Below are 24916 nucleotides of genomic sequence, written 5' to 3'. Positions count from 1 at the left end.
GCGGAAGGAGGGAGGCGCGGGGAGGCAGGGCCGTGCTACTGGTTATTATTGGGACGCGTACAAAAGGCGCGCGGGCGCGAGGCAGCTGCGCAGCCCGCCCCGCCGCGGGCCGGCGGCTCTGCCGCGAAAGGAAGGGGTGCGGGCCGGGCGGGCAGCGGGGCGCCCCCAGGCGGCTGCGCCCGCCTCAGCTCAGGCGCCCGCCGCGGGCCCGGGCCGGCCCAGCGCGGGCGGAGGCCCCGTCAGCCGTAGTGGTACACGAAGTCGTAGCTGCTCGGCTCCTTGGGGATGGGCGGCGGTGCTTCGGGGATCTGGATGTTCTCCAAGTCCAGGAGCCTCAGCTTCATTTCCATGCTCAGCAACGTGTCCAGGTCACTCTTAGTTAGCTCACTGGACATGTCCTTCCCCAGGAGAGCATTAAGCCCATCGATCCAGATACAGTACTGTAGAGAGGAAGGGTAACTGACACCTCCATACATAAGCGATAGATACTCCTTACACAGCTCCAAAATAGGTAACAGGAGGGAGTTAATCAGTGGGGCAGGGAAAAAAAGGGGGGTGAGCAGAGATGCCCCATGTAAATTAAAAACTGAAAGGTAAGCACGAGCTTATGGCTTCAGTGAGAGGGCCAAGAGTTGTGATCGTAGTGTAACTGCAGAGAAAGCAAATCCATTTTAGGAATCGGTGCCTTACAGAACAGTAAAGAAGGAACAACTGACCAGGAAGAAAGAACTTTTCATCATGCCTTTTAAAAGCAACCAATCCTTCTCAGTTTCCTAAACTAGACTTCATTGTTTTTTATTCTGTTCCTTCACTCCCCAGGGCAGTGGTCACAACATCAAGTCTGACAGCATTCAAGTGTTTGGACCACACTCAGAAACATGGGTTGATTTTTGGGTCGTCCTGGGGGAGCCAGGAGTTGGACTCAATGATACTTGTAGGTCCCTTCCAACTTGGGAGATTCTATGACACACATTAACCGCTATGCTTCTTACCTCATATTTGTTAGGTGCAATGAAGTTCAAGGTCTCATCAGGATCATATAATATCGAGAAGGCCAATTCTAACACTTCCTGAATGGAAGAGAATCTTTCGCTCGTTAACCGAACAAAATATCACAGTACCTTCAACCTGCTAACACAAGAGCAGCTGTACTGCTGCAGCTCAGTGCACTTTCCCATAATAGTATTTTTAGTCACTGTGGCCTATAGCAAAACCAGACTATGCTCAGGGCACCCTGCAATCACAAACTAGAACTAGGAAAAGGCAGAGATATTAGATGGATTTTTGTAAATAATACACCAGACAAGTTGCAATTTGGAAAACAATTTGCTCCTCTTGCTTACTCCCAGTCTTCATCTCTATAACATTAGGTATTATGTATAGGCAAAAACAGAACACTTACCTTGTTCTGTTTCAACGCACTTTTCTCCTTCATGTGTGGACAATCCTTCCCTGTGACAATGGCTTTGATGTCTGCAACTGGAACTAACAATAAAAAAGTAAAACTTGCACAAAGGAAATCCTAACCAGGAAGAGACAGAATTTTGTCTTTGCAGCTATGCATTTTTCCTGGTTTTGTAGTTCATTACTGCAGTTTTCCAAAATATGTTACTCGTAGCACATCCCTACAGTTGGCTATCATAAGAAATACCAAGCAATTGCCAAGACAAAAAGAATTTGTGCAAGGATCGAAAACTGATCTCATTGCAGTTAGGAGCTTCAGCCACAGCTCTTCTTCTCTCTTCTCTGAGATGGTACTCAAAACAGCCTCTAGATGGCAGTGCACAGAACAAGACATAGTGGGCTCAGAACATAGTAATTAGGACTTACTTTTTTCCTGCAGTGATTCAAAGGTCACTTCCCCCTGGGCGTTATCTTCCAGATCCCCATAGTGCAACACCTTGTGATTCAGAGCCAGGCGACAATACCAAAATCTTTCTGGAACACATAGAAAGTAGACTAAACTGAGTAAGATCATCCACATAAGATCTTACAGCCACGATGTTGTTACGGTCTCCCCAGCCCAACCCCTCTACTCCAATTCCTCAGCATTACTTCCTGTTCATAAGGGGATAACTGTATTCTTAGAAATTAACTTCTGTTCCATCCCAAACTATTGGCTGGTACAGGTAATCAGGTAAGACCAGGTAATCAGCTTCCCTTTCCAGCAACATGTTACTCTCAGGTTAACCTATTAGGTATTATTTGCCCACAGTTCTTCACATGAAGAGATGCAGTAGACACTTATCATCTTACCTTGCCTTCTGCGATTTCCAATTTTTCGAAAACTACTTCCCTCACAAAGCCTGTTCAGGCGCTGTTGTTTTATCAGCTCCAAGATCTCAGGCTGGATTTTCTCTCTGAGCTCCCTGGTGATCAAATATGGAAAAGTAAGCAGGAACTAGAGATAACAGCAAGCATAGAAGGCAATTGTTTTTGTTAGACACTTACACAATAGGTGGTGACTGGAAGTCATCCTGGCTCATTCTCTCAGACTGGCGTAGTCGCAGGATCTCAGAATAGCTTAGGCTGCGCAGTTTGCTCTTGAACTGGTCCAAAGAGTTGGGTTTGGAGGGAAGAGCCCGTGTGATCTGTTCCCTCACAACCTGCATAACCTAAAGTGGTTGGGCAGGGTGAAAAGCAAGTCATATTCTTGCTGTTTAACAGCAGCAGAGAACCAGGGCAGAGCTCAGCGTCAAAGAACAGACATGAAATAACCATGGCCAGGAGTGTCAATATATCGGTGGCTTTGAAGATCCAGATGAACAAAGGATGATCTCGGGTCATACCAAATAAAAGTTTGGACAATCCTCCCTTACAGCCCACATCAACACCCTGTCATACCCTTCTCTTTAACCAAAAGCATTTGTCACTCAACCAAGGCTGAGCGAACACACTGTTCTGCAAAAAATTCTACAAAAACTGCTCTCCTCACTCTGACCTTATTAAAATCTTCTGCTGTTGCCCTCATTTCTTTCCAGGTCTTGTTCAGCAGCTGGATGCAGATGGCAAACAGCTCCTCAAATGCACGGTCATGGGTGAAAAACATGGGGTGATAGTCATTCCGGCCTTCATTGGCTTCAGGAATAAACAGAAACCACAACCATGTGAACATACAGCACACAAGCTACTAAAAGCATCTAAAATCCACTACAGTGACAAGAAGCCAATGGTGTACAATAGTACTTACTCAAAAGAGGTGAAGACAGTTTTTGTCTGTCTCTGAAGACAGTGCTTTGTCTCCCCATAGACAGTCCCTGTTGGGAATGGCAACTAGCCCCACACTTCATCATACAAGCCTCTGACACTAATGTCCCCTTTTCAGACTAGTCCCCCCAATGACTGCTTGCAGTTTTTACTGGTTTTCCCTGACAAAATTTCTTCCAGTTGCTAATTGTCTCCAAATGCTTTTTTGAGACTGAGCTACTAAACATAAGTTTATTATGGTTTCTAGAATGGTTTTTATATAGTGCCCTGCTGAAGCCTTCCACTTGTGTCAGTTTTTAAGGAGAACTAGAGTCCACACAACAAAATTTCTTAGTTAACTTCAATACTGGTATTATCATGGGGACACTGACAACGCAATTCCAAGCTCCCACTGTCCTAACAAGGCAGAAATGAGACCAATGTATAAATGCTTGTGAATCTTGGTCAGCCTGTAAGTTACCCCGGCAAGCCTCAGCCCAGCAACTCAGGAAGATGAGGTAATGTTACTTACGGAGCTCGCCAACTTGCAGAATCTCACAAAGCATCCTGGTAAGCTCAATGGCACTGCGTCCAAAGGGACACTCATGCTTATCTTCTCGACTGCTGTTCTCCAGAACAATCTGCAGAAAGAGGATGCAAGAAACAGTGAGCCGGAAGAGTTGCCAAGGTGTTTGTCTCTGCATAGAACAGCAGTTTCACTTACCCGGATATAGGTGTCCTGATGAAATTTGGCCAAGTACAGCATGTTATCCAATGCCAGCATCCCTGGAGGAGTCTGAGTAAAATCCATGGCTGGATTGATGTGATTCTGTGAAAAGAGCGTGCAGAAAGAACCCAAAGAAATTAGCCCAAAGAAATGTTGTAAGAACCTTTTCTGAATTAATTTTACAACAACCTGTCCATCAAGCACTCCTTCACATCTATCCAAGAGGTAACCATGGACACTTGCTGACAATGCTATCTGAACTTCCTAGAAGAGAGGCTGATTCTGAGTTCTTCACAGAATGGGTAAGTAAGTATCTTCAGAGGATGTGCCTAACAAACCCTGGCATTTATCCAAACAACAAGTTCATAATAATCTTCTCTGGGAGTCTGAGTTTAGCTGAGTTTCTAAAACTCAGATAACAGAAGCATGGTGAAGCAAACAGCTGTTTGTTTCTTTTTCCCCACCACTCTCTCTAAATGCATACAGTGAATCCCAGCATCTTGTAGTCCTTGGTGTACATTGCTTTGCGTTTTTCTGTTCCGCTGCCAGGGATGGTGTTGCTGTCAGATTCTGCATCAAATGCAATTCTTCTCAGCTCAAATATGATGTCTCTCTGTGCCTGAGGGACAGAAGGGAGGGAAACAGTAACACATAAGCAACCAGTAGGGTAGTGTTTTCACATAATGCACAGTCCCACCTCTCTCCAGAGCTCATGTACTGAACGCAGAGGTGACAAAGGTCATTAACATTACATAAAATAAGGCAATCCACTTCAAAATGGCAAGTTTAAGTATATTGGATAAAACAAAATGTTCATTTGCATCTTCTTTTAACTGACCCAACCTTACTTAAAGGCAATTTCTAGGCATTTCATTTAGATAACATTAAGGTATTTTTCATTCAAGACTACTATGCATATAAGAACCAAGTAACAGACGCTTTAATAAGTGCCTGGCTTCCCTGCATATCGCAAGGGAAAGTATCAGATAAAAGCAAATGCCCTCAATAGAGGCAGAGGAATCAGTTTGACAGCTGGCATCACAGAGGTCAAGAAAGGAATATATGGCTTCCAGCGACCACTTATAACTAAAAAAGCCCCACAGAATACAGTAGGTTAGTCATGAGCATACCGGAATCTCAAAGACCACAATGTGAGGAGTAGTTTCAAAACTATATGCAAAGTCTATACAAATTCCATGGAGCAAAGCATCCTAGGAATAAGGCCCCTTATAGTTTCTATTCTATCAACTCTTACTCAGCTCTAATAGTGACCTGATCATTGGGATCCATCTTGGTCATCATTCTCTCTTCCAGGAGATTAAAAGTCAGAACCTGTAGCACATACAGCTGATGTGCCATTTCTGTTTTAATTGGGCGGTTTCCTCTGATCACATGCTGCAAAATAAAGGATAGGGTAGGAATGAAAATAGTACAGACCGACACTGAGTTGTTAGCTGCAAGCACATGGCAGGTTGCATGTACATCTCTGTATATGAAAATTCAACTGTTTAACTTCCATATTTCATCAGAAGCATAGTGTTAATGCTCTCTAACAGCAGGAAGAAGCATGCTGATTAACTCTCTTTTGAACAAGTGACTCCAATCTCACCTTTGAAAGAGTCACTTTTCTGGAAATGCCCTGAGGGCAGCAGAATTTATACTCTGCACAAGGGACACTTTTATTGAGAAAACATTAGTAAGTACTCTGTCATTTTGGACATACTCACGTTCAGGATTATAGACCTCAGGTGCTTCTGGGCAAATGCATTAGCCATTTCCTGATGGGGATTTAAAGATGAAACAGCAATGAGTGAAATATAAGAAGTTCACATCATATAGAAAGGAGAAAAAGAATGACACCTATGAATTGGAGACAGCACTGACAAATAACAAAGTGCTTTCACCACAGATTGTCAATTTAGCATGGGGTCTCACCACAAAGCAAGCATTAAGTTGGGATGCTAGGGTCATCTTTACCATGGCCAAACTCATGGATGGGCCTACAAACATCATTAACATGAAGGAAGGCTCTAAGGTAACCCAAAAATAGAAGAAAATTTACCTTAAGACTGGACATCTAATGATACCTCAGCATCAGGCCATATGGCTGCAGGGAGTATACTATGGGCTGCCCAGAGAATGTGATCTATAAAAGGTTCCTTCAATGAGTGTTTTGCAGCTTTCTATAGCTAGATTCTATTTCTACACTCAAGAGAACCAGGACTGGAGGACATAGTGTTCAGTTCTCATCTATCTCAAAACCCTTCCTCTGAAATTTATATTTCCTTTTATCTCAGTTCCTAAAGAGATGTTTAGAAATAAGTTTAAGGCCAATTTTCAGAACCACTCCAGTGAACAAAAAAAAAAAAAAAAAAGAGGAGAGGGGTAAGTGAATTTCATGCTTAAAGAAAACCTTCCAGTTACCACTTTTATTGTATGGCTTCCTTCCCCAGATGAGGAGGGTTTCCCAACCATCAAGTTGTGATGTCAAACAGATGCAAATATCTGCTGCTAGCTTTCAATTCTAGGACCAATTGCACGTGCACTTGCAAAAACCTAAGCAGTTGGACTTCCCTTGTGAATTGTGAAGATGCACTTTTTGAAATACCAGCAATCTCATTACACCTGCAAGGTGAACAGCACAAGTGCTGATGTCAAGATGGAACGTTATCTGAAGGTTGCTGGTATAAGCAACATCTTTGGGTAAGAAAAATCTGTTGGGTGATATGTCATCTGGAGGAAGTCCAAAAGAACTGTCAGTCCCAGATCTCTTCACAGTCTCATGCAGCACAGATTGAGAATTGGAAACAGATGTGCAGTCTTAGTCAATTCCATTCAATCAGCAGAACATTCTGAGCAACCCAAGACAGTTCCAACTGCTCACATCAACCCTGCTCTTCACAGGTTGCATAAGGAGTATGGTTAAAATACATATATTGACCTCATTCTGAGTCCCTATGATCATTTTTGCTCCAAGAAGAAAACTTTGAAAAGAAGAGTGCTCTATGCTGACTTATAGCCAAGCCATAGTGGCTGCCAAGTTAAGTGACACTCATTTTACAACCAAAACGAGTCAGTGCTTGGGTGGAAGATATCTAAGAAGCATCTAAACAAAGAAGGAAGTGATTTCAGATTGCCTTCCAAGTCATCATTTTTAACTATGACTGATAGGAAATATTACTCTAATAGAGTAATGCCTGCTGTTAGAATTTGTTCATGCATGCAATACAATTCTTACCCTAAAGGAATTAGTTTGCACATGGGACCAAGTAACAGGTGACTGAAGGACAAACAGTGGAAAGGATGAAGACAATTAAATGATTCTGAATAGCATAGTAAGAAGCATGAAGACACACACAGCCTAACCACTGCCAAAGGATCTATTTTTAGCAGAGTCCAATAATAACCATTTGCTGCCTGACAGGGTCATGGAAACACAAAATCATTTACGTTGGAAGGGACCTATTGAGGTCATCTAGTCCAATCCCCAGGTTCAAGCAATGGCAGCTCAAGATCAAGTTGCTCAGAACAGTGTCTAGTCAGGTTTTCAGTATCTCCACTGACAGAGACTACACAACCTCTTTGGGTAACCTGTGCTAGTGTTTGACTACCCCCACAGTAAGATTGCTTTCCCTTGTGCTCAGGTGGAATTTTCCCAGGTTTTAAACTTTGACCATTGCCTCTTGTCTTGTCAATAAGCACTAATGAGAAGAGTCAGGCTCCCTCTTCTTTATTCCCTTCCATCTGATATTTATACACATTGATAAGATCCCCTCAAGCTTTCTCTTCTTCAGGCTGAGCAATGCGAGGTCTATCAGCCTCTATATGAAAGATGCTCTCATCATGTAATAGTCTTCATTGCCCTTTGTTACCATGTGGATTGTGTTCAAGGGAGGGAAAGAAAAAGAAAAAAAAAAGATTCCTTGGAATTTTGTTTGCTATGAAGTTTATTATCTGGGCCAAATTACTAACAGAGGAGTAGTATGTTCTTCCTCATTTTCATGTGTTAAACATATCAATTAATTTTGGATATTATGTAAAGTTTACTGAGGCTATAGTTTCCCTTCTGATGGCACTCATCTTCGGCAAAAATAGAGCATTCTCTATGCCACCCAGAAAACCTAAGAAATATGCCAGAATCTCAAGATACAGAGGGTTTCAAAACAATCTATTAATGAGAGTGGTGATTCCCCTGGAAATAGAATGAGGCCAAAAAAAAAAAAAAAGAAACAACCCAAACTTCCTCGTACAACCCCCATGAAGGAGGTCACAGATTAGGCAGAATTTATGCTCTAGCCCCCAGAAAATTTTGTGACTGCTCTGCAGTATATTTTGTGACTGCTCTTCACAGTTAAATATCTACCTTCATAAAGAGTCAGGTGGATAAGAAACTAACACTAAGGCAGGCTAGATTTGTGGTATAGACTCAGGCTTTAAGTTTAAGGAGACAGATGTCTACAGAACTGTCTCCAGTTTTAAAATTGGTTCATGTGATTAGTCTTATTGTGTGAGTTTCCAAAGTAAAAGCAAGCCTTTCATGATCATCTTTAATATTCTGTGCGCACAACAGGTCATTCCATTTTCTCCTGCCACTGATTCTTCTTCCCTCAAAATCTGAGTCCATTCCCTCAAAATCTGAGTCCATTCCCAGGAGTCCTCCCATTCTTTTCCCTAGGCTCATCCACTATCTGAAGCTTTTATGCATGGTCTCTATGACACAAGGAGGCATAATTGGAGAAAAGCTATCATGCCTACAGTTCCACATGACCAGCCCCCAGCCTCGAGTTACTTACAGTGATGGGCAGGTCTAGAGGGTTAAGCAGCTTGTCCTGCTGGCAGAAAGCAAAAAAGGCACAAAGAGAAGCAGACAGGATTTAGCTCAGAGTCGAGTCCAGAAAAAAAAAAAAGACACAAACAGGGCACTAGAGAAGATAGGCTTAACACAGAAAAGCTACACAATACAGACATATGCACATCTTGCATGTAGCTGAGATGTCAGGGGTTTCCTCAGAGCAGGTGTTTCATTTCTCACATTTGCCAGCAGGAATATCCCCATATAACTTAAGAAAGGATTTTTTTTTTTTTTTGATTAAGTTGGCACCTAGAACACCAAGGACACTACTCACAACCTCCCTCTTCCTTGGTCTCCCATACAGAATTCAGTTTCTTCAAGAAGTTTCCATGCTGCATAGATTTTTTTTTTTCTGTCTCAAGGCCTTTCAAATCCCTTTCTGAGCATCTCCTAAACAAAAATGTGCAGCTTGAGAACACGTTATTAATAGGATAGCATTTTTTACCCCTGTGCTGCTACACTGAAATAGCTGTTTAAGTGCTTGGCAAGGTCTGAGGCCTGCCTTGCGCAGACAATTCAATTTCTGAGGCATAAAGGTAAACCAGGAAGTATGAAGTAAGCTAGGAACCATCATTCAGGTTTAATGTCAGTTAGCAGCTACAAACCTGTCTCTTGTCCTCAGGTGCCTTCAGAAAGAGGGCATTAATCAGGGCAATGGCATATGTCTGGATCTCTTGGTTTGAGCTGCAGAAAACAGTAATGGGAAGCTCATAAGAAGAGAACATACAGTATAGAAAAACTATAGCTTGCTGCTTTGCCTTCACGTAAAAACATTTACTGCAGCTCTCTTGCATTTCAGTGGACAGGCAGGATTCAGGTAATCTACTTGTATGTCATCCAACCTTTCATGAGAACTGCGGAGGCTTAGGGGAGACCTTATTGCTCTCTACAACTACCTGAAAGGAAGTAGTGAGGAGCTGAGGGTTGGCCTCTTCTTGTAGGTAACCAGCGAGAGGACTGGAGGAAATGGCCTCAAGTTGTGCCAGGGAAGGTTTAGGCTGGAAATTAGGAGACATTTCTTCTCAGAAGGAGCAGTCAGACATTGAAACAGGTTGCTCAGGGAGGTGGTGGAGTCACCGTCCCTGGGGGTGTTTAAGGCAAGGTTGGACATGGTGCTTAGGGACATGGTTTAGTGGGTGATGGTGGTGGTAGGGGGATGGTTGGACCAGATGATCTTGGAGATCTTTCCCAACCTTAATGATTCTATGATTATAAAATCTGACAGAAATTGTCAACTGAATAGAATAATTTAGTTGGAAGGGACCTACAAAGATCATCAAGCCCAACTGCCCAACCACTTCAGGGCTAACCAAAAGTTGAAGCATATTATTACGGTCGTTATCCAAATACCTCTTGAACACTGACAAGCACAGGGCAAACACCTCGCTAGGAAGCCTGTTCCAGTGTCTGGCCACACTCACAGTAAAGATTTTTTTCCCCAATATCTAGATAGCTCCATTATTCAAAAGATTGTGCAAACTGCAGCCCACCAGAGCTCAGTGTCTAGCACCACCACAGTTAATTTTTTGTGCTGAAATTATCTCTGTAAAACCTAGCTATACTGCAGTCTATTATATAGCTACAACTATAAACTTAAGTGGAGCACGTCATTTTTCTCACTGTGTTGATGGAAGCCACTGAACACTTTCATCTCTGCCAATGTAACTAATGTAGAAGCATGCCTCTATTTATGGCATTGCCCTCCAACCTCATGTCATGGGCCCAACCCATGTCTTTTTCTTATTGTCACTGACGAGCCTCTTGAGGTAAAGGTTGCTTAGTCCCCTCCCAAATCACGCACAGCGTGTGGTTTCACTTGTAATGTTTTCAATAAGTTTCTGAATGCTGATCACACTGTTTTTCACCCCCATCTTGATTCAAGATTCTTGATCAAATTCAGTTTTGTTTTCGGTTTTCTATGACTCCTGGGAGAGTTCTGCAGTACTTCAAGATCTTTTGATTAACACAGGTCCAGTACATCACCTAAACAAATACACACGCACACACACTTTTCATAAAACTTCTAAAGCTAAAACATCTTTTAGCTTAAATACTTATTTTCCCACTTTGGCATTTATCCATGATATATCTGTGGATAACAACCATATTGTCTTTTCTACTGTTCCCTCCGAGTCTTCCTCATTCTGATCAATCTGCCGTATTTCAAACAGGCAAATGTTCTTGCATCATTCTAGGTTTACCCTGGGCCTCCAAGATCCGCAGGTCTCTGAAATGTCACTTCACCTGTTCTACCCTCCTTTCTGGGGCTTGCTTTCACCACACAGTTTGCTTTTTAACATAGCAAAACAATTTTTAAATTAAGTTTTCCTCTTCTAACGCAACCCTTTCAGACTTATTTCCATGGACCTGTTCTTCCAGAATCTATCCTCCGTTAAGTATTCTTCCCTATGCATACTCTTGCCAAACAAGCACCGCAAATTCTGACTCACTGTGCAGCCTCTTTCCACAGTACTCCACACACAGAATCTATCTTCAGCAACCTACTTAATACTTCCCTAAGCTTCTGCATCTAGTCATCTGCCACCTTCGCCCATCTTTAAACTGTGTCTATTAGAATCAAAGAGTTAATCATCTGTTTTTCATCCCACATATCAAGGAAGAGAACAATGGCTTTTCTTGCTTTCTTCCCCCCTCCTCTTCTCCTCTTTCCAAATCATCTGTTTCTGACCAATGAATATACAGCTTTTACAGTTGTTTATCTAGTTCAGTTCTACTCTTCCACAAAAAGAGAAACATGCACTTGATCTAAGTTAGTTTGTTTTCTCAAACCTTTTGACTTGGAAAACGCAAAAAACTCCATTTGTGAACATAATTAATAACTCTTAATCAAGGAACTGTATTTTAACTAAACTGTAGTGCAAATGATGTGTCACTGTGGGCATAAAATGCTCATACATTTGACCTTAGTTAACAAACAGAAAACCTGAAGAAGTTCTCATGAACACTTTGTTCTGCAAGGGGTATGCTATTTCAGCTTTTTATTTTCTGTGTTAATAAAACATACCGAGGGGTTTGTTCTAACACTGAACATACCTTTGCTGCTGTTTAGGCAAAATATCTTTAAGACATATACTTATAAGCTTAAGGGCTTACAGAACACAGAACACATTTTTCTAGGACCATCTCTTTTTTTTTTTTCCCCCATGTTAAATGTTAGAAAATCTCAAGTTCAAATAAGACATTGTATCAGTAATACCTTCAAAATAGCACCTTTATATATTTAAAACATAAAAGGATATATTTTCAAATTAAAAGAGATTCGTAAAATTGATTTAGATCACACCACTGTTTGGTGGATACTCACACTTGCAGATGAGAAATGAGCTGCCCTACGGTGATCTCTTCTGCTATCTTCTGATACAGAGTCTGACTGTTCAACACCATGCTTTCTAGAATGGCTAGGGATCGTTGGAGTATGGAGACATCTACCATAGGCTGACTCACATACCCTGCAATCTAAAACCAGATAAACCATCAAGTCAACATATGCCCATCCAGGAAATCTTGTGGTGAATGAGACAAGCTGAGAGAAACATGGTTCAGAAAGCTGGGCTAAAATTTTAAGATTGTACTGGGCTCTCAATCAGTACTCAGCTTCTCACAGTCACCATGTAGGTCCTGGATGCTTCATTAAAGCTCAAAATGAAATAGCATGCACTCAACCCCTTGACCCAAACTCACCTGTTTGATGAAGGTTATTGAAACCATGTCCCAGGAGACAATACCATGGTCCATGAGCTCCAAGAAGGCAGTCAAGGTGAAAGCCAACATTTCACTGTAACTAAGAAAATGAAGAATGCAGTTACAAGCAAGTTAGTAGTTTGGTAGCAAGGAAGAATCCTGTCCAAGCTGAATAAGTGAAGAACGCCACCATCTTTTCCTAATACAATAGACTGCAGTTTGTCAGCTAAGGGACCAATAAAGCATTTGCATTTAAGAAGAGAATTTTATTGTTCTCTGTAATCCTATTTTATTTTTTCTGACTACAAGCACAAATTAAAACCAGCAACAATAAGTCCCTAGTCCTGCCACCAAAGACTCACAATCACCTGGATCAGTACCCGGCTAGTCAAAGGAATAACAGTAGCAATGGAAGAACAAAAGAAAGAATGCAGTATTCATTCCTGAGCAATGCACAGAATCGCTACTCAAATTCAACATTTTCACGGGAGGAAAAGAACAATAAACAACAACAAAAAAAACACAGGATATTCATTATAGGGACAGACAGTGAAAAAAGACCAACTTGAAAAGGAGAAAACTTCTTAAGATGATCAACTGAAAATTTAAACCATCTGTAAATACTATATTTTTCAATAGTCATCATATTAGAGCTCCAGAGAAAATAATTGCATGAAAAATGCACAAGTCTTTGGAAAGGATAAGCCCTTCACAAACGCACAAAAAACAACCAAAGTGTTTTAACACCAGAGAAAAAACAATAAAACATGTCATGCTGTAAATAGTGGAACCTGGCTTCAAACAAAACTAAAGCACAGCACAAATTGTGGAAAATTTAATACAAAACCAGAACAGTGAAGGGAAAAAATGACCATGAGGTATGCTGAAAACATTAGTTGCTAATATATCAAAAATAGACGATCAATAAGTGTAACAACAATAATTTATCAAGACTTTTAAAGTGCTTTCAATGAAAAAACAACTAGAGTGGAAAAGCCAAGTAAAATTATTTGCATCAGAGTTCAGCATGAATGTGCTTGGAGAAACCTCAAGAACAAGCCATAAAATATGAAAAACAGATGTACAGGAACAGACAATATTCAAAGAATTCCAAAAGAACTAAGATACACTACTGTTAAACTACCTGTTGTGCTGTACAGAAAGCAGAAAATAACATTTTCTAATAACACTAATATTTAAAGAGGACTCCAACAGGAACATGAAGGACGTATCAGCTATTTGTATCTAAGACAATATGGGGAAACTATAATAAAAGAATAATACCATTATGAAAAAAAGAAGAGAAAAAAGAAGATATTTCACAGAAAGGAATTGCCACAGCTCTTCTAGAGGGGAGTTATGTTTCACATGTGTATGTTTATTGGGCTTGCACGGCAAGGTTTTTGGAGCAATGGGGCTGCAAGGAGAGGCTGGGGCTGCTGGGGGTCAGACTCAGCCAGTCCCAGGCAGCTGTGTGATGAATGTGACGCTAGCCAAAGCTAGGTTGTCAGCAGCACTGGTAGTGCCTCTCTGGAAACAGATGTCTCAAAGGGTATTAAAAACAACAACAACAAACCAAAAAAAGCAACACTGCATGGCAGCTGAGAGGGGAATGAGAAAAATATGAGAGAAATAACTCTGTAGACACCGAGGTCTGTGAAGGAGGGAAAGGAGGTGCTTCAGGCACCAGAGCACATTCCCCTATAGCCAGTGGAGAAGACCATGGTAACGCAGGTTGTCCCCAGCAGCCCATGGAAGACCATGGCAGAGTGGCTACAAATACTACAGCCCACAGAGGACTGCACACCACAGCAGGTGGAGGATGTGTCCTAAAGGAAGGTGCAGCCCATGGAGAGCCCATGCTGGAGCATGCTCCTGGCAGAAACTGTGGCCCATGGGGGACCCATGCTGGAGCAGTCTGTTCCCAAAGGACTGCACCCTGAGGAAAAGACCCACACTGGAGCAGTTCTTGAAGAACTGCGGCTCCCAAGTCAAGTCTGTTCTGCTCATGACAGTGACTGGTAACCTGTCTTTATCTCAACGCACAAGCTTTTTCATCTGATTTTCTCCCCCTGTTCTGTAGGAGTGGGGGAGTGAGAGAAGCTTGGTGGGCATCTGGCTGCCAGCCAAGGTTAACCCACCTCATAGTGAAGCACAGAAGAAATTGTAAGACAGGATGAGAACAGTTAAGTTTGACTCCGGACTTCGAAAAAGATTTTTTAGGAGGTGCTTCCATTAACAGTCCCCAAAACAAAACAAAACAAAAGCAAACAAAAATACCTGTTAGCAGATGGGGGTTGGTGAAAACAAAGCCCTTTCTTGCATTAGTAACTGACTAAAGGACAACAGATAAAAGGGTAGAAATTAAATAGCCAGGTTCCGAAACAATGAAAAGTTACAAACAAATTTCCCAACTAAGAGCCAGTAACAAGTAAACGTGAAACTTCCTTCCACACAGTACTACTATAGATGCCAAAAGATGAAAGAAACTCCCAAAGGTTCTTAAGGAGATAAAAATTCTGCTCGGAAAATTCAGAACTTGGAAACTGTCAAAGATGGAGGAGTTATACTTTCCCTTATATACATTTCTTAGTCCTTTCCATTTCCTGAGATAAACAAACCTTTGGCCTTTATGTCAATCCTTCTGATGCAGATCAAAAAGTACCAACCACATATACAAGAGCCAGCAATGTGCTTGCTGCTGACTGGAATGTAAATACCGCCAGTTCTAAAGGAATGTTCTTGTGTGCAATTGTATGTGGGTTTTAAAATGGACTACTTTATTCATCTGCAGTCTGAAGCAGAACTGCTCTAAGAGATTATGAGCATAAGAAAGGTAATAAGAGTCTTTTAGTCATTACGAGGTTTACCAAAAGACTAAGAAAACTTTGTCTATATTACTACACCAGCATTTGCTATGAGGTTAGCTGCTCAATGCCACTTCAGCAAGCAAATTAGCCCCTGATTGAGGCCTTGTTTTATTAACTCAATAGCCCTGTTCCAGAGTCCTGGAATACAGTAAACTTACTGGGACAGAAGCTTGGTCCCACTCTCCACAAGCCGTGTCAGCACTGTAATCCCTTCCATGTTGATGAACTCTGTGGCAAAGGTCACATCTGCTGAAAGTTTAGCCAATTCCTTCATGGCATCCAGTCGAGTGTCCATACTGTGTGACTGGATCCTCTCCATCAGCTGGCGAGCTGCCCTAGACTGGGAAGATACAGGGATGATGCTTGTTACAGACTGCAGACTGAGTCCTGCCAACATCGGCAACATTCTGTGAGAAGACTACAGATGGGCAGTGCACAGAGCAAAGCTAGAGAGATACAAGCCATTGACAGAGTAAGTAGCAGGAACGATCACCAAGTCTAAGATGAACTAAGAAAAGGCTGTTCTTGACAACAGTTGCAGACAGACAGGAGATAAATAAATAGCATTTACCCTAATGTGTAAAATAGCATGTTTTTGTTCTTCATGAGGTGATTGGAAGTGGATACAGAAATCTGGACTGAAACCATTAAAGAAATATGTTTTAAAAAATCTCTCTCATTCAAAGAGAAACACAAGTTCATTTTAGGTACCCACATGACATTCTGTAAGATTTCTCAAACACAGATCAATTATGTCCTCTCAACCATCTCTTGCCAAAGTAACTTCTTCATGTTCTACCCACTCTCAACTAATGACAGTTGCCCAAGAAGGTTTAAGAATTTTCTGAAAAGGAAGCTACAGCAAGTAAATAAAATAAACATACTTTTTGGACTTATTTACAGAAAGACCTATACAAAGGCAGAGCATCCAAAAGAAAGATATGCACCACAACCAGGAAGGAAAACAAGAGCATATGCTTCACTGAGCAGAACGGCCCACAATAAAGGTAAGCCCCCAACAATTCTGGGAGAAAAAGGAAGAAGAGATGAGAGGCAAGAAGAGCCTACCGTAGTAGGACAGATACTGAGAAAAAGGGATGTGAGGAAGTGTTTACCGGGGAGACTGCCAACTGTAGGATTGTTCCATTCTTGATGTCACAGCGAGTCTGAAAGAAAACAGAAACTACAGAGAACTGGGGAAAAGGAATGTAACTGGATCTACAGCGCACATTTGCATGCACAAGTAAAGGGGTTCCTATACCACATAGCCCTGGTGAACATATTGAATTGGACCACTGGGTCCTTGCACCTATAGGCATTCAAAGGGAGAAGTGCAAGGTTCCTCAGCTGAATGACATCATTCAAGTCAGTATTTTTGATAGTAGAGATGCTGCACCTCCAGGATTAGTAACAGTATTGCTCTGTGATACTAGTCCAATGCATCTTCCACTTTTGCCTTGAATATCAGCAAATTGCTCTCTCAGACTGACCTGCTCTGTGATGTACAGCTGAGGACCATCAGCATATCGTAAGGTGTAGTATTCAGGGTTTGGCAGCGACCACCTGGAAGAGGAAGGATATGTGAGTTTCTTCTTCCTTTCAATTAGGAACAGCAGCTTGATTGCAGGAGGGTGAAAAAGAACTTCCAAGCAAAACCTTAGTACAGGAAACTAAGACTCCCAAAGGGAAGAGAAAGGATATTGCTTTTGGGGAGAAGGGGCTTCAACCCACTCCAAGTCACATTCTGTGGAACTTCCCAAGATGCCTGCACTTGGGCCAATCTTCAGAGATGCCAAGGCTGGGGGCACACACATACACTCAGAAGTGGAATAAAGATGCAAAGCCTCAGTTTTCCAGGAGTACAGTTCTTCTGACATAAACCCAGGCCCATTCTGTGGCCAAAACTGCAGCAGGCAGCATGGATCACACTAGCAGCACATTGACAACCATCAGCAGAGACATTCCACAGTACCCCAGCAAGACTTGTCAGAGGAACAGACTTTCTCCACAAGGGTTCCCAAAGGAACTAGACTTACCCATCACAGACCTCCTTGATGATGGATGCAAGAGGCCTTTTCTAGAAGAGAAAGAGAGAGTTCTCAGCAGCCATGTTCCTCTCAACCAGAAAAGAACTATTTCTATGCTTTCCGCATTCCAGCGTCAAAGTCGTAGTGCATGGAAGAAACAGACTCCTCCACCATCTGGTTACGTTGTCTCACCTGATCTATTTCCAGCAGCTGAGCATTGGCACCAGGCCACTCAACAGCTACTTTCACAATGTCTGAAGGTGGTGGCATTGCTCCAGACTCCTGCAGATGCCTTTACAACAGCATACAACTCCACACCTGTTAAGAGAAAAGACAGTGAGAGCTCTCTGATAATTATTTGAATTGTTACATTGCACCTGACATCAAGTTTCAAAGAGATACAGAAGACCAGCAGTATAGTTTGCTGGGCCTGATCAATATGGACAAAACATCCAGTGTACCTGGGATCAAGGCCTCATACTAAAACAGCACATTGTGAAATGTTATGCCTAATGTTACCCCCTAAAGAATATTTCTGAGAGCTTGTTAGGATACTCATACAAGACTGAAACTAACTCTCTGATTAGCAAAGTCCCATCTTCCACCCTCTCTCTGCACTACCAGGTCAGTTTTGAGGACTAGTAAAGCAACAGCTCCCTAAACTCAGCTACTGTCTGTATGTGAGAGAAGGAGCATACAGACCAGGTAGCCTCCCTCCCATGGGCTGGTGATTATTGATGCCCTTATCGCATTTCTTAAGATACCTTGATCTACTCAGGATACCCAAACAGGCTCCTATACAGAGTAGCAGTAGTTAGCTTTATTCCTTTCCCTTTCTATAACATTGTATTTTCAAAACACAAATATTCATTACAGAAGAAAAGTTCACTCAACATTTGCTCTGGAGGTCTACCTTTCACTCCTTTATCTGCCTTAGAGTACAAGCTTGCGTTCAGGGTTTGGTTCCAGACAGTTGTCAGACACGCTGGTTTGTGCTTCATCTGGTAGTTAAGAGGCTGTAAAGAAATGTACTTGTTCAGTTCCTTTTTAACCCTCTCCTAGGCGGAGGGATTTGCCCTACTGTCTCCCACAGAGCCATGGAGAGAAAGTCACATTGGAGAGAGATGACCCTTACCACCAGTTCTCAGGTGCAACAGCTTCACGCTTCCAAACATGAGAACTGACTGGCCGCAAAAGTCCTGTCCTTAAGAACTCTTCCCAAGACTCAATTTCCAGCATATCCAGATGGAGATGATAAGCACCTAAAGTACAATTCCACAGCTCCTATGGGAGCTGCTGTTGTGACAACCCAATCCCCCTTTCCCAGAACAGAGGTGAGACGATACAGAGCAGGGACGCTGTTTCATGATTAACATATTTGCCTGACTTAATCAACTGGGAAAGAGATGCTAAGAAAGGTAAAACAGCCACCTTTGGAGCTTTCCTGATGTGAGGCAAATGACTAATAGAAGGGAGTGCAGAGGAGAGACCTTTCCATGGATCAGCAAAGACCAAGCAGCCAGGGATACCTGGCCCAGGAAGCTGGTCTACATGACTGTCCTGGGACACAGCACTTCTAAAAAAATTAGCTGAGTCTACCACAGAAGGTGTGAATGCCTAGCCCACATAGGATGTTAGCCTAGAGATCCACAGATGGTCTCAATTAATGAAGCTCACGTGCCTCCTCCTTCCCTAGCACAGACTGGTATAACTCCACGGACAGATATAAAAACTCATGCATGCTAATGTTTCTCTGCTTCCATGCACACACAATCCCCTGTGACTATCTTCTCACTCCAGTTCAGGAAACTTCCTAGCCACAGTTTTAAGACAGTGCGCAAACTGTGTCTTTCCCTTCTCTGTTTCCAAGCGTAGAAAAGAACGTTACAGCCTCCTGCTGCAGTCTTCTTAGATGGTCACAACATTACCATCACTCCTACCTGCTGGAATTGAGGACGAGGGGTGCAAGTTTAGCATTTCTTTCACAGCACCTCCTGGAAATGCTCAGTGTTACCACTGCAGCTAGCCTTACCCTCAAGTCCCCACTAGATCATAGATGCTTGCTTTACAATGAAGGCACTTTCTGGTGAGAGTTATTTTCCTATTAAACCAAGCATTGTTTAACACAAGAAACCCTTCTGAAGGCCTCTGCAGTTCCTGCAGGACACAGGAATCTTGAACTCCAAAACTACCTGGGTCCTCAGCCATCCCAAAAAGGAGACTGGAATGACATGGGTACAGGAATACCATCCTCCTCCACTCTTATGACAGCTGGATCCAGTCCACTACCATCCCACCCACTGGAAACTATCTGACAAACCAAATTCTAAATTTCATGATATTCTGAAAATGCAGTTTAACCCTACTCACGGAGACGAATACAGTCACTGCTCCTTCCAACTTTCTCCTTTCTTTTTAGCATCAATCCGAAGAGCCGTTTACATTTTCTTAGAACCCAGAAAATGACTAAGACTAAACACAATTCATGTGGAAAAGTACCTGTCAAGTTGAACCACCCATAATCCACTCAAGTTAGGTTCAGCTTTGCCAGTCTCTCAAAATAACGTCTCCATCCTTTGAGACAAGCAGCACAGGACCAGTTCAGGCTAACTTTCAGAAAGAGCCGGCCTTCGAAAAGCAACAGACTCAGTGACCCAATCAGGCTGAACAGGTAGGCATTAATGACAATGAGAGAAAAACGTTTATGATTCTCATCATACAAAATTGCGCATTAGAGTCAGCCAGTTGCACAAACAACACCTGGTGTTTTACTTCCTAATAATGAAGGGAAGACAACCAAGCCATCTCCCTCTACAAGATTCTCTCTGGATAAAAAAATTACCCCTCTTAACAATGAAGGTGTCCCTCAAAGAAGGTACACCAGGTAAAAAAGTCTAGCTTGAACAAGTTGAGGTCACGCAACGGAAGACTGCTCAGCTGAGAGCTCATTTAGATTAGTATTTCAAAGGAGCCTGCGCAGCCCTAGAGCTAGGCTAGTTCACAAACAGAAAGCACTGACTGTATGCTGTCCTTTGTAAACATTGCCTCCAAATCTCATGAGCACACGGCAACATCCTCCTGTTTCTTCATAAATTTTGATTATCATTGTTCTAGTCTCTCACTCCAGGAGGGAAACATACAGACATTTTACTCTTTGCTAAGAGACATGTTAACGTGCAGCAAACACATTCTCAGGATGCTTCTAACCGTAAACTCATAACACAGTCGCTGGTACTATTTTCATACCCATTGCAACCAGTAAATTGGACCCAACTCCTTTTTTCTACACTCATTCTTGAAGCAGATGACTTCTTTTGTCCAAACTAAATTAAGAACTCAGGGAACAAAAAAGCACTAGGAACCCAGGACCAGAATAGCCCCTTGCCTCATTGAATAAGCAGAACAAAGCCTGTAGGGATCTGCAGAACAGGAATGCTTTGAACCCAGATACATTTAGGAGACTGCAGCCCTCCATACAGCACTGATTAATAAGGCTTGCTGTGGATACTAGCCCATGCTATACCCATACCCTATCCTCACTCTGTTCCTAAGTCAATGCCCAATACCTGCTATTTCCGAGGACGTAAAAGGTCTCCCAAGCATGCCATACTACAACTGAGGAGTCCCTCCTGATCCTAAAAACATGACTTTCTCTAACATCCAAGTACACTGTAAAACAAAGTAGAACCAAGAATGTCTGCTGAAGCAACAAACTCTGTAGCATCAGCCATTTTGTCTCAGAAATAAATGGATGAACCTAATAAAAACCGAATCAATCTTTATCACTTCCTTTCCCTTAACCTTCCCTCTCCCCCATATCATTCAAACTTTCATATGACTTTTGCAGCAGTAGCTAATGAGTTACACCTGTTTGGGGCTAATTCTTTAAGTCCATTATCACAATTACTAGTATACAAGAAGTAGCACAGCTCTGTACAGATTCTCTAGACAAAATACCCAACTTGCATGACAGCTCCAGATCTGCAGGACATACAGATTTCTACCAATGAAGTATAGCAACAGATAGACAATTCACAAATGATATGCAATTTCCACTCACTGATCTCCATTCTGCAACTAAACCCTGCAATGACTTAAACCTGGAAGCCTGAAAAATCATAATCGCACACCATCTCCAATAATCAGAACAGCTTGCAATAACTGAGAGATAATTACTTCTTCCACAAATGAACTAACTCATGACTAGAAACCATCTAAATGCACACTTGCAGCCCAGAAGGCTAACTGCATCCGGGGCTGCAGCAACGGAGGAGTGGCCAGGAAGTCGAGGGTGGTGACTGAGAGCTGGGGCTGTTCAGCCTGCAGAAGAGAAGGCTCAGGGGCAACCTTAATGCATCTTTTCAGTATTTCAAGGGGGCTTGTAAAAAAGATGGAGAGCAACCTTTTGCTCAGGCAGATAATGACAGGACAAGGGGGAAAGGTTTTAAATTAAAAGAGGGAAGATTTAGATTAGAGGTTAGGAGGAAGTCATTCGCCCTGAGGGTGGTGAGGCACTGACACAGGCTGCCCAGAGAAGCTGTGGATGCCCCATCCCTGGAGGTGTTCAAGGCCAGGCTGGACGAGGCTCTGAGCAACCTGATCTAGTGGGTGGCACATCTCTGCCCATGGCAGGGGGTTGGAACTGGGTAAGCTTTAAGGTCCTTTCCAAGCCGAGCTGTTCTGTGATTTTATGATTCACCATTCAGCTTTCAAGGCACTGCAAATGTGAAGAGGCAAGGCTCAAACATCACTTACTTCCTCCACCATTAAGAACTGAATCTGCAACACTCAACTAATATACCCATAATTAATTAGCATCTGACTAATTACCACTTCTCCCTTTAGCCTCTTGCAGTACAGTCATAGTCCTTTATTTATACTGCAACTTACATTGCAAGTTGCTACTGAAGACATCCGCATAAGGAATTCAAGTTATAACAATGCCTGTCACAGAACACAAAGAAATACAGTGTTTTATACACCAAAACAAAAATACCCAGACTACTAGACACAGAAGCCTTTACAAATCTTTACAGAATTTATCTATCTTCTCTCTTGTGAAGAACACGATCATTCAGGGAAAAGAATTGCATATTAAAATAAAAACATTGATGCTCTGGGAAATTCTACACAAAATCTCCTGTTTCACTAGAAAAAGTACTACAGAGGCTAACTCACAGCTCCTACATACAACACACTCTACCTGCAGCTCCCTCAGTATCCTTGTCACTGAAAACAGAAACCAAACAAGTTTTAATACGCTACTTTCGTATCTCAAACAAAGCTTTAAGCTGCATACAAACTCAGAAAATAATTTACCGTGATATATTAAGACTGTGTGTGCCCCTAAGTTCTTCCATTAATAAGCACATACTCATAACCAGAATTCCTTATTCCAAACAGCATTCAAGGAGCAGCAAACAAAGTGAATGAAACATAGCTTACAGACTATTTAATTCAACAGCAGCACCACAGAACAGATACCACAAGAGCCTACCAAAGACGAGATGCACACATCAAAACGAATCAGCTAAACAGAAGAACACAGAAAAGTAGGAATTAAAAATTCAAAAAGGTACAAAACACTTCAGACACTCAGGTCAAACAAACTTTTGCAGGACCTACACAGATCAGTGGCTCAGCAGTATCTGCTTTCCGGAGGAAAGGAGAGGAGAATAAAGACTAGATTAAAAAAAGCGTACTTCAGGCCAGTCTCTGAACAGGAGATGGTCTGACAAGAGCGCTCTGAAAGATTTTACTGTATGTCTGCAGACCTGAGAGGTGACAGACATTAAACATTAGAAGAGGTATTCTGCAGTACCCTAGTGACACATCTGTTAAAACAACTGTTCAGAAGCTTTGGGGAAGAAGCAGAGGTTGCAATTTTGCATATTTATTGTGATCAGTTACTTACTGGTCTCTCATAGCACATTCTTTTCAAAAACAGCATGTAAGCAATTCTCACAGTTTTATACTGGGGGAGAGCAGCCAAGCTGAAATCCATCAAAGATGAATTCACTCTGCTTCTGCAGAGTGAGATCCTTCATACAAATCAGTGGCGTAGGGGTAGCTGCAAGGCAAGGAGAAGTCAGCAGAGCCACTCATAACACACTATTCAAGAGACTTCTGAGAAGCTGCAAGCTAAAACAAGTGGAGTATTTTAAACAGACTTTCCCTATTCACAAACTCAATCTTTTCGTTACAGATAGAGAACAAAGCGTGCTGCACACAGAATAAAAATGAGGAGGATGAAAGAACATTCAACGAAAAAGAAAAGCTGCCTGGTAGAATCCCGCAGTTAACTAGTGAATAGCTGCGGCTTCTGAATCCTGCAGATGCAAAAAGACATCCTAGTCAGTTCTCAGCAAGTCTCCAGATGGTGGTACCAACAGGCCAAACGTGAGGTGGAAGTGACATTAGCAGAGTGACCAACTGGATGAGCAAGCAGAGAAGACAGCTTCCTTGACCAAGCAGCAGGAGAGGGCAGCAGACAGCAAAGTCCGACCTGAGGACTACATACAATCTCATAGGTTATTTCGTCTAGAAGGCAAAGACAAACGTACTCCACTAGAGAAGCCAACGAACCAGGTGGCTCAGATCCAATGCCTCTGGGGTCCAAAGCTGCACACGGCTGCACTTTGGCTGTAAAAAAACAAACAAACAAACAAAAACACAAACAAAAAAAACCACTAAACTAAACGGTCTATGACATTAGACCCAGTCTTGCGACTTCCAACGCAGTTGGGCAGATCCGCTAGGAAACACGGAAACAGACAGTAAAAGGCAGAAAGAAATAACCGCTTTTTTATTATTTTTAATCAGTCAAGTGAGCTGAAAGAAGGCTGCAAGGCCAGTCAGCAACACCCGGATCTTGGGCCCAAGCCCCCCGTAAGGAGCAGACTATTTCTCCAGACGAGCCGCTGTCCCTTTTGTATTTCGGGTCCGCTCGGCTCCTGGGAACCGCGAGCAGCGCCGTTCTCGCACGGCTTCTGGGCCCGCGGGCCGGAGGCAGCCGGGCGGGCACGAATGCCCGCTCGCGGCCCATCCCTGGACTCACCAAGAGCCAGGGCGGCGCGGCCCCTCGCGGCTCCAGCGCACCGGCCGCTCCAGCGCACCGGCCCCTCCGGCGGCGGGCGCGGGGCGGGCCCGGCGGCACCGCGGCGGCCGCCACCAGGCCGAAGCCTCGCGGCAGGGCCGCCGGCTGGAAGGACCGCGGGCAGGCCCCGCGGGGCGAGAGGAAGCAGCGGCAGCGACCGCGCCCCCCCGCCCCAGCCGCCGCCGCCCCGGGGCAGCTCCCGCCCCCGCCCGCACCCGCGCCCCGCGCTCACCCGGCCCCGCCGCGGCCGCTGCGCGCTCCGGCCGCCCGGCAGCTCCGGCCGCCCTGCCCAGGCGCTGCAGGCCACAGGTGCCGCCGGCTGTCACTCAGCCGCCTTCGCCGCCCATTGGCGGCGCGCCCACTGACGTCACGCGCGTCACGCGCCCGCAGCGCGCTGCCATGGAGACCACGGCCGGCCCCGCCCCGCCCCGCCGGGTCCGGCCGCCCTGGCGGTCG

At 43.3% G+C, this 24916-nt stretch overlaps 1 protein-coding gene across 14 annotated transcripts; it reads right to left on the bottom strand.

Moving 5' to 3' along the window:
• Positions 1–30: 30 nt before the first annotated feature.
• On the bottom strand, positions 31–24848 carry ELMO2 (engulfment and cell motility 2). Of its 14 annotated transcripts, none has more exons than XM_066978227.1 (25): positions 24693–24848; positions 23928–24006; positions 23279–23434; positions 18259–18380; positions 17557–17682; positions 17374–17414; positions 16828–16900; positions 16453–16503; positions 15496–15677; positions 12468–12567; positions 12091–12242; positions 9371–9449; positions 8707–8742; positions 5641–5691; positions 5186–5308; positions 4398–4532; positions 3911–4015; positions 3719–3827; positions 2942–3078; positions 2452–2615; positions 2257–2369; positions 1831–1938; positions 1403–1485; positions 993–1070; positions 31–440 (listed from the first exon to the last, which is right to left on the bottom strand). In XM_066978227.1, exons 5-25 carry the CDS (start codon positions 17632–17634, stop codon positions 240–242), a joined length of 2199 nt encoding a protein of 732 aa, XP_066834328.1. In that variant the 5' UTR covers positions 17635–17682; positions 18259–18380; positions 23279–23434; positions 23928–24006; positions 24693–24848; the 3' UTR covers positions 31–239. The 14 variants fall into 14 exon arrangements, with proteins under 14 accessions (XP_066834328.1, XP_066834324.1, XP_066834333.1 ...); XM_066978223.1 differs by having other exon boundaries at positions 18278–18380; XM_066978232.1 differs by lacking the exon at positions 18259–18380.
• Positions 24849–24916: the final 68 nt, after the last annotated feature.

This window comes from Anser cygnoides, chromosome 16 (assembly GCF_040182565.1).
Source record: "Anser cygnoides isolate HZ-2024a breed goose chromosome 16, Taihu_goose_T2T_genome, whole genome shotgun sequence".
NCBI lineage: Eukaryota > Metazoa > Chordata > Aves > Anseriformes > Anatidae > Anser > Anser cygnoides.
Note: the sequence above shows the minus strand (reverse complement) of the source record. Positions and strands in the feature narration are given on the sequence as shown.

What these genes read in the sequence shown, in the direction of transcription:
- ELMO2 (XM_066978227.1), bottom strand. Translation starts at nt 17,634, where the DNA reads ATGCCACCACCTTCAGACATTGTGAAAGTAGCTGTTGAGTGGCCTGGT. An exon ending in CAGCAGAAGATTTTAATAAG is followed by an intron (nt 2,616 to 2,941) that starts GTCAGAGTGAGG and finishes CAACCACTTTAG; the next exon opens with GTTATGCAGGTTGTGAGGGA. An exon ending in TTCCAGTCACCACCTATTGT is followed by an intron (nt 2,370 to 2,451) that starts GTAAGTGTCTAA and finishes TTTGATCACCAG; the next exon opens with GGAGCTCAGAGAGAAAATCC.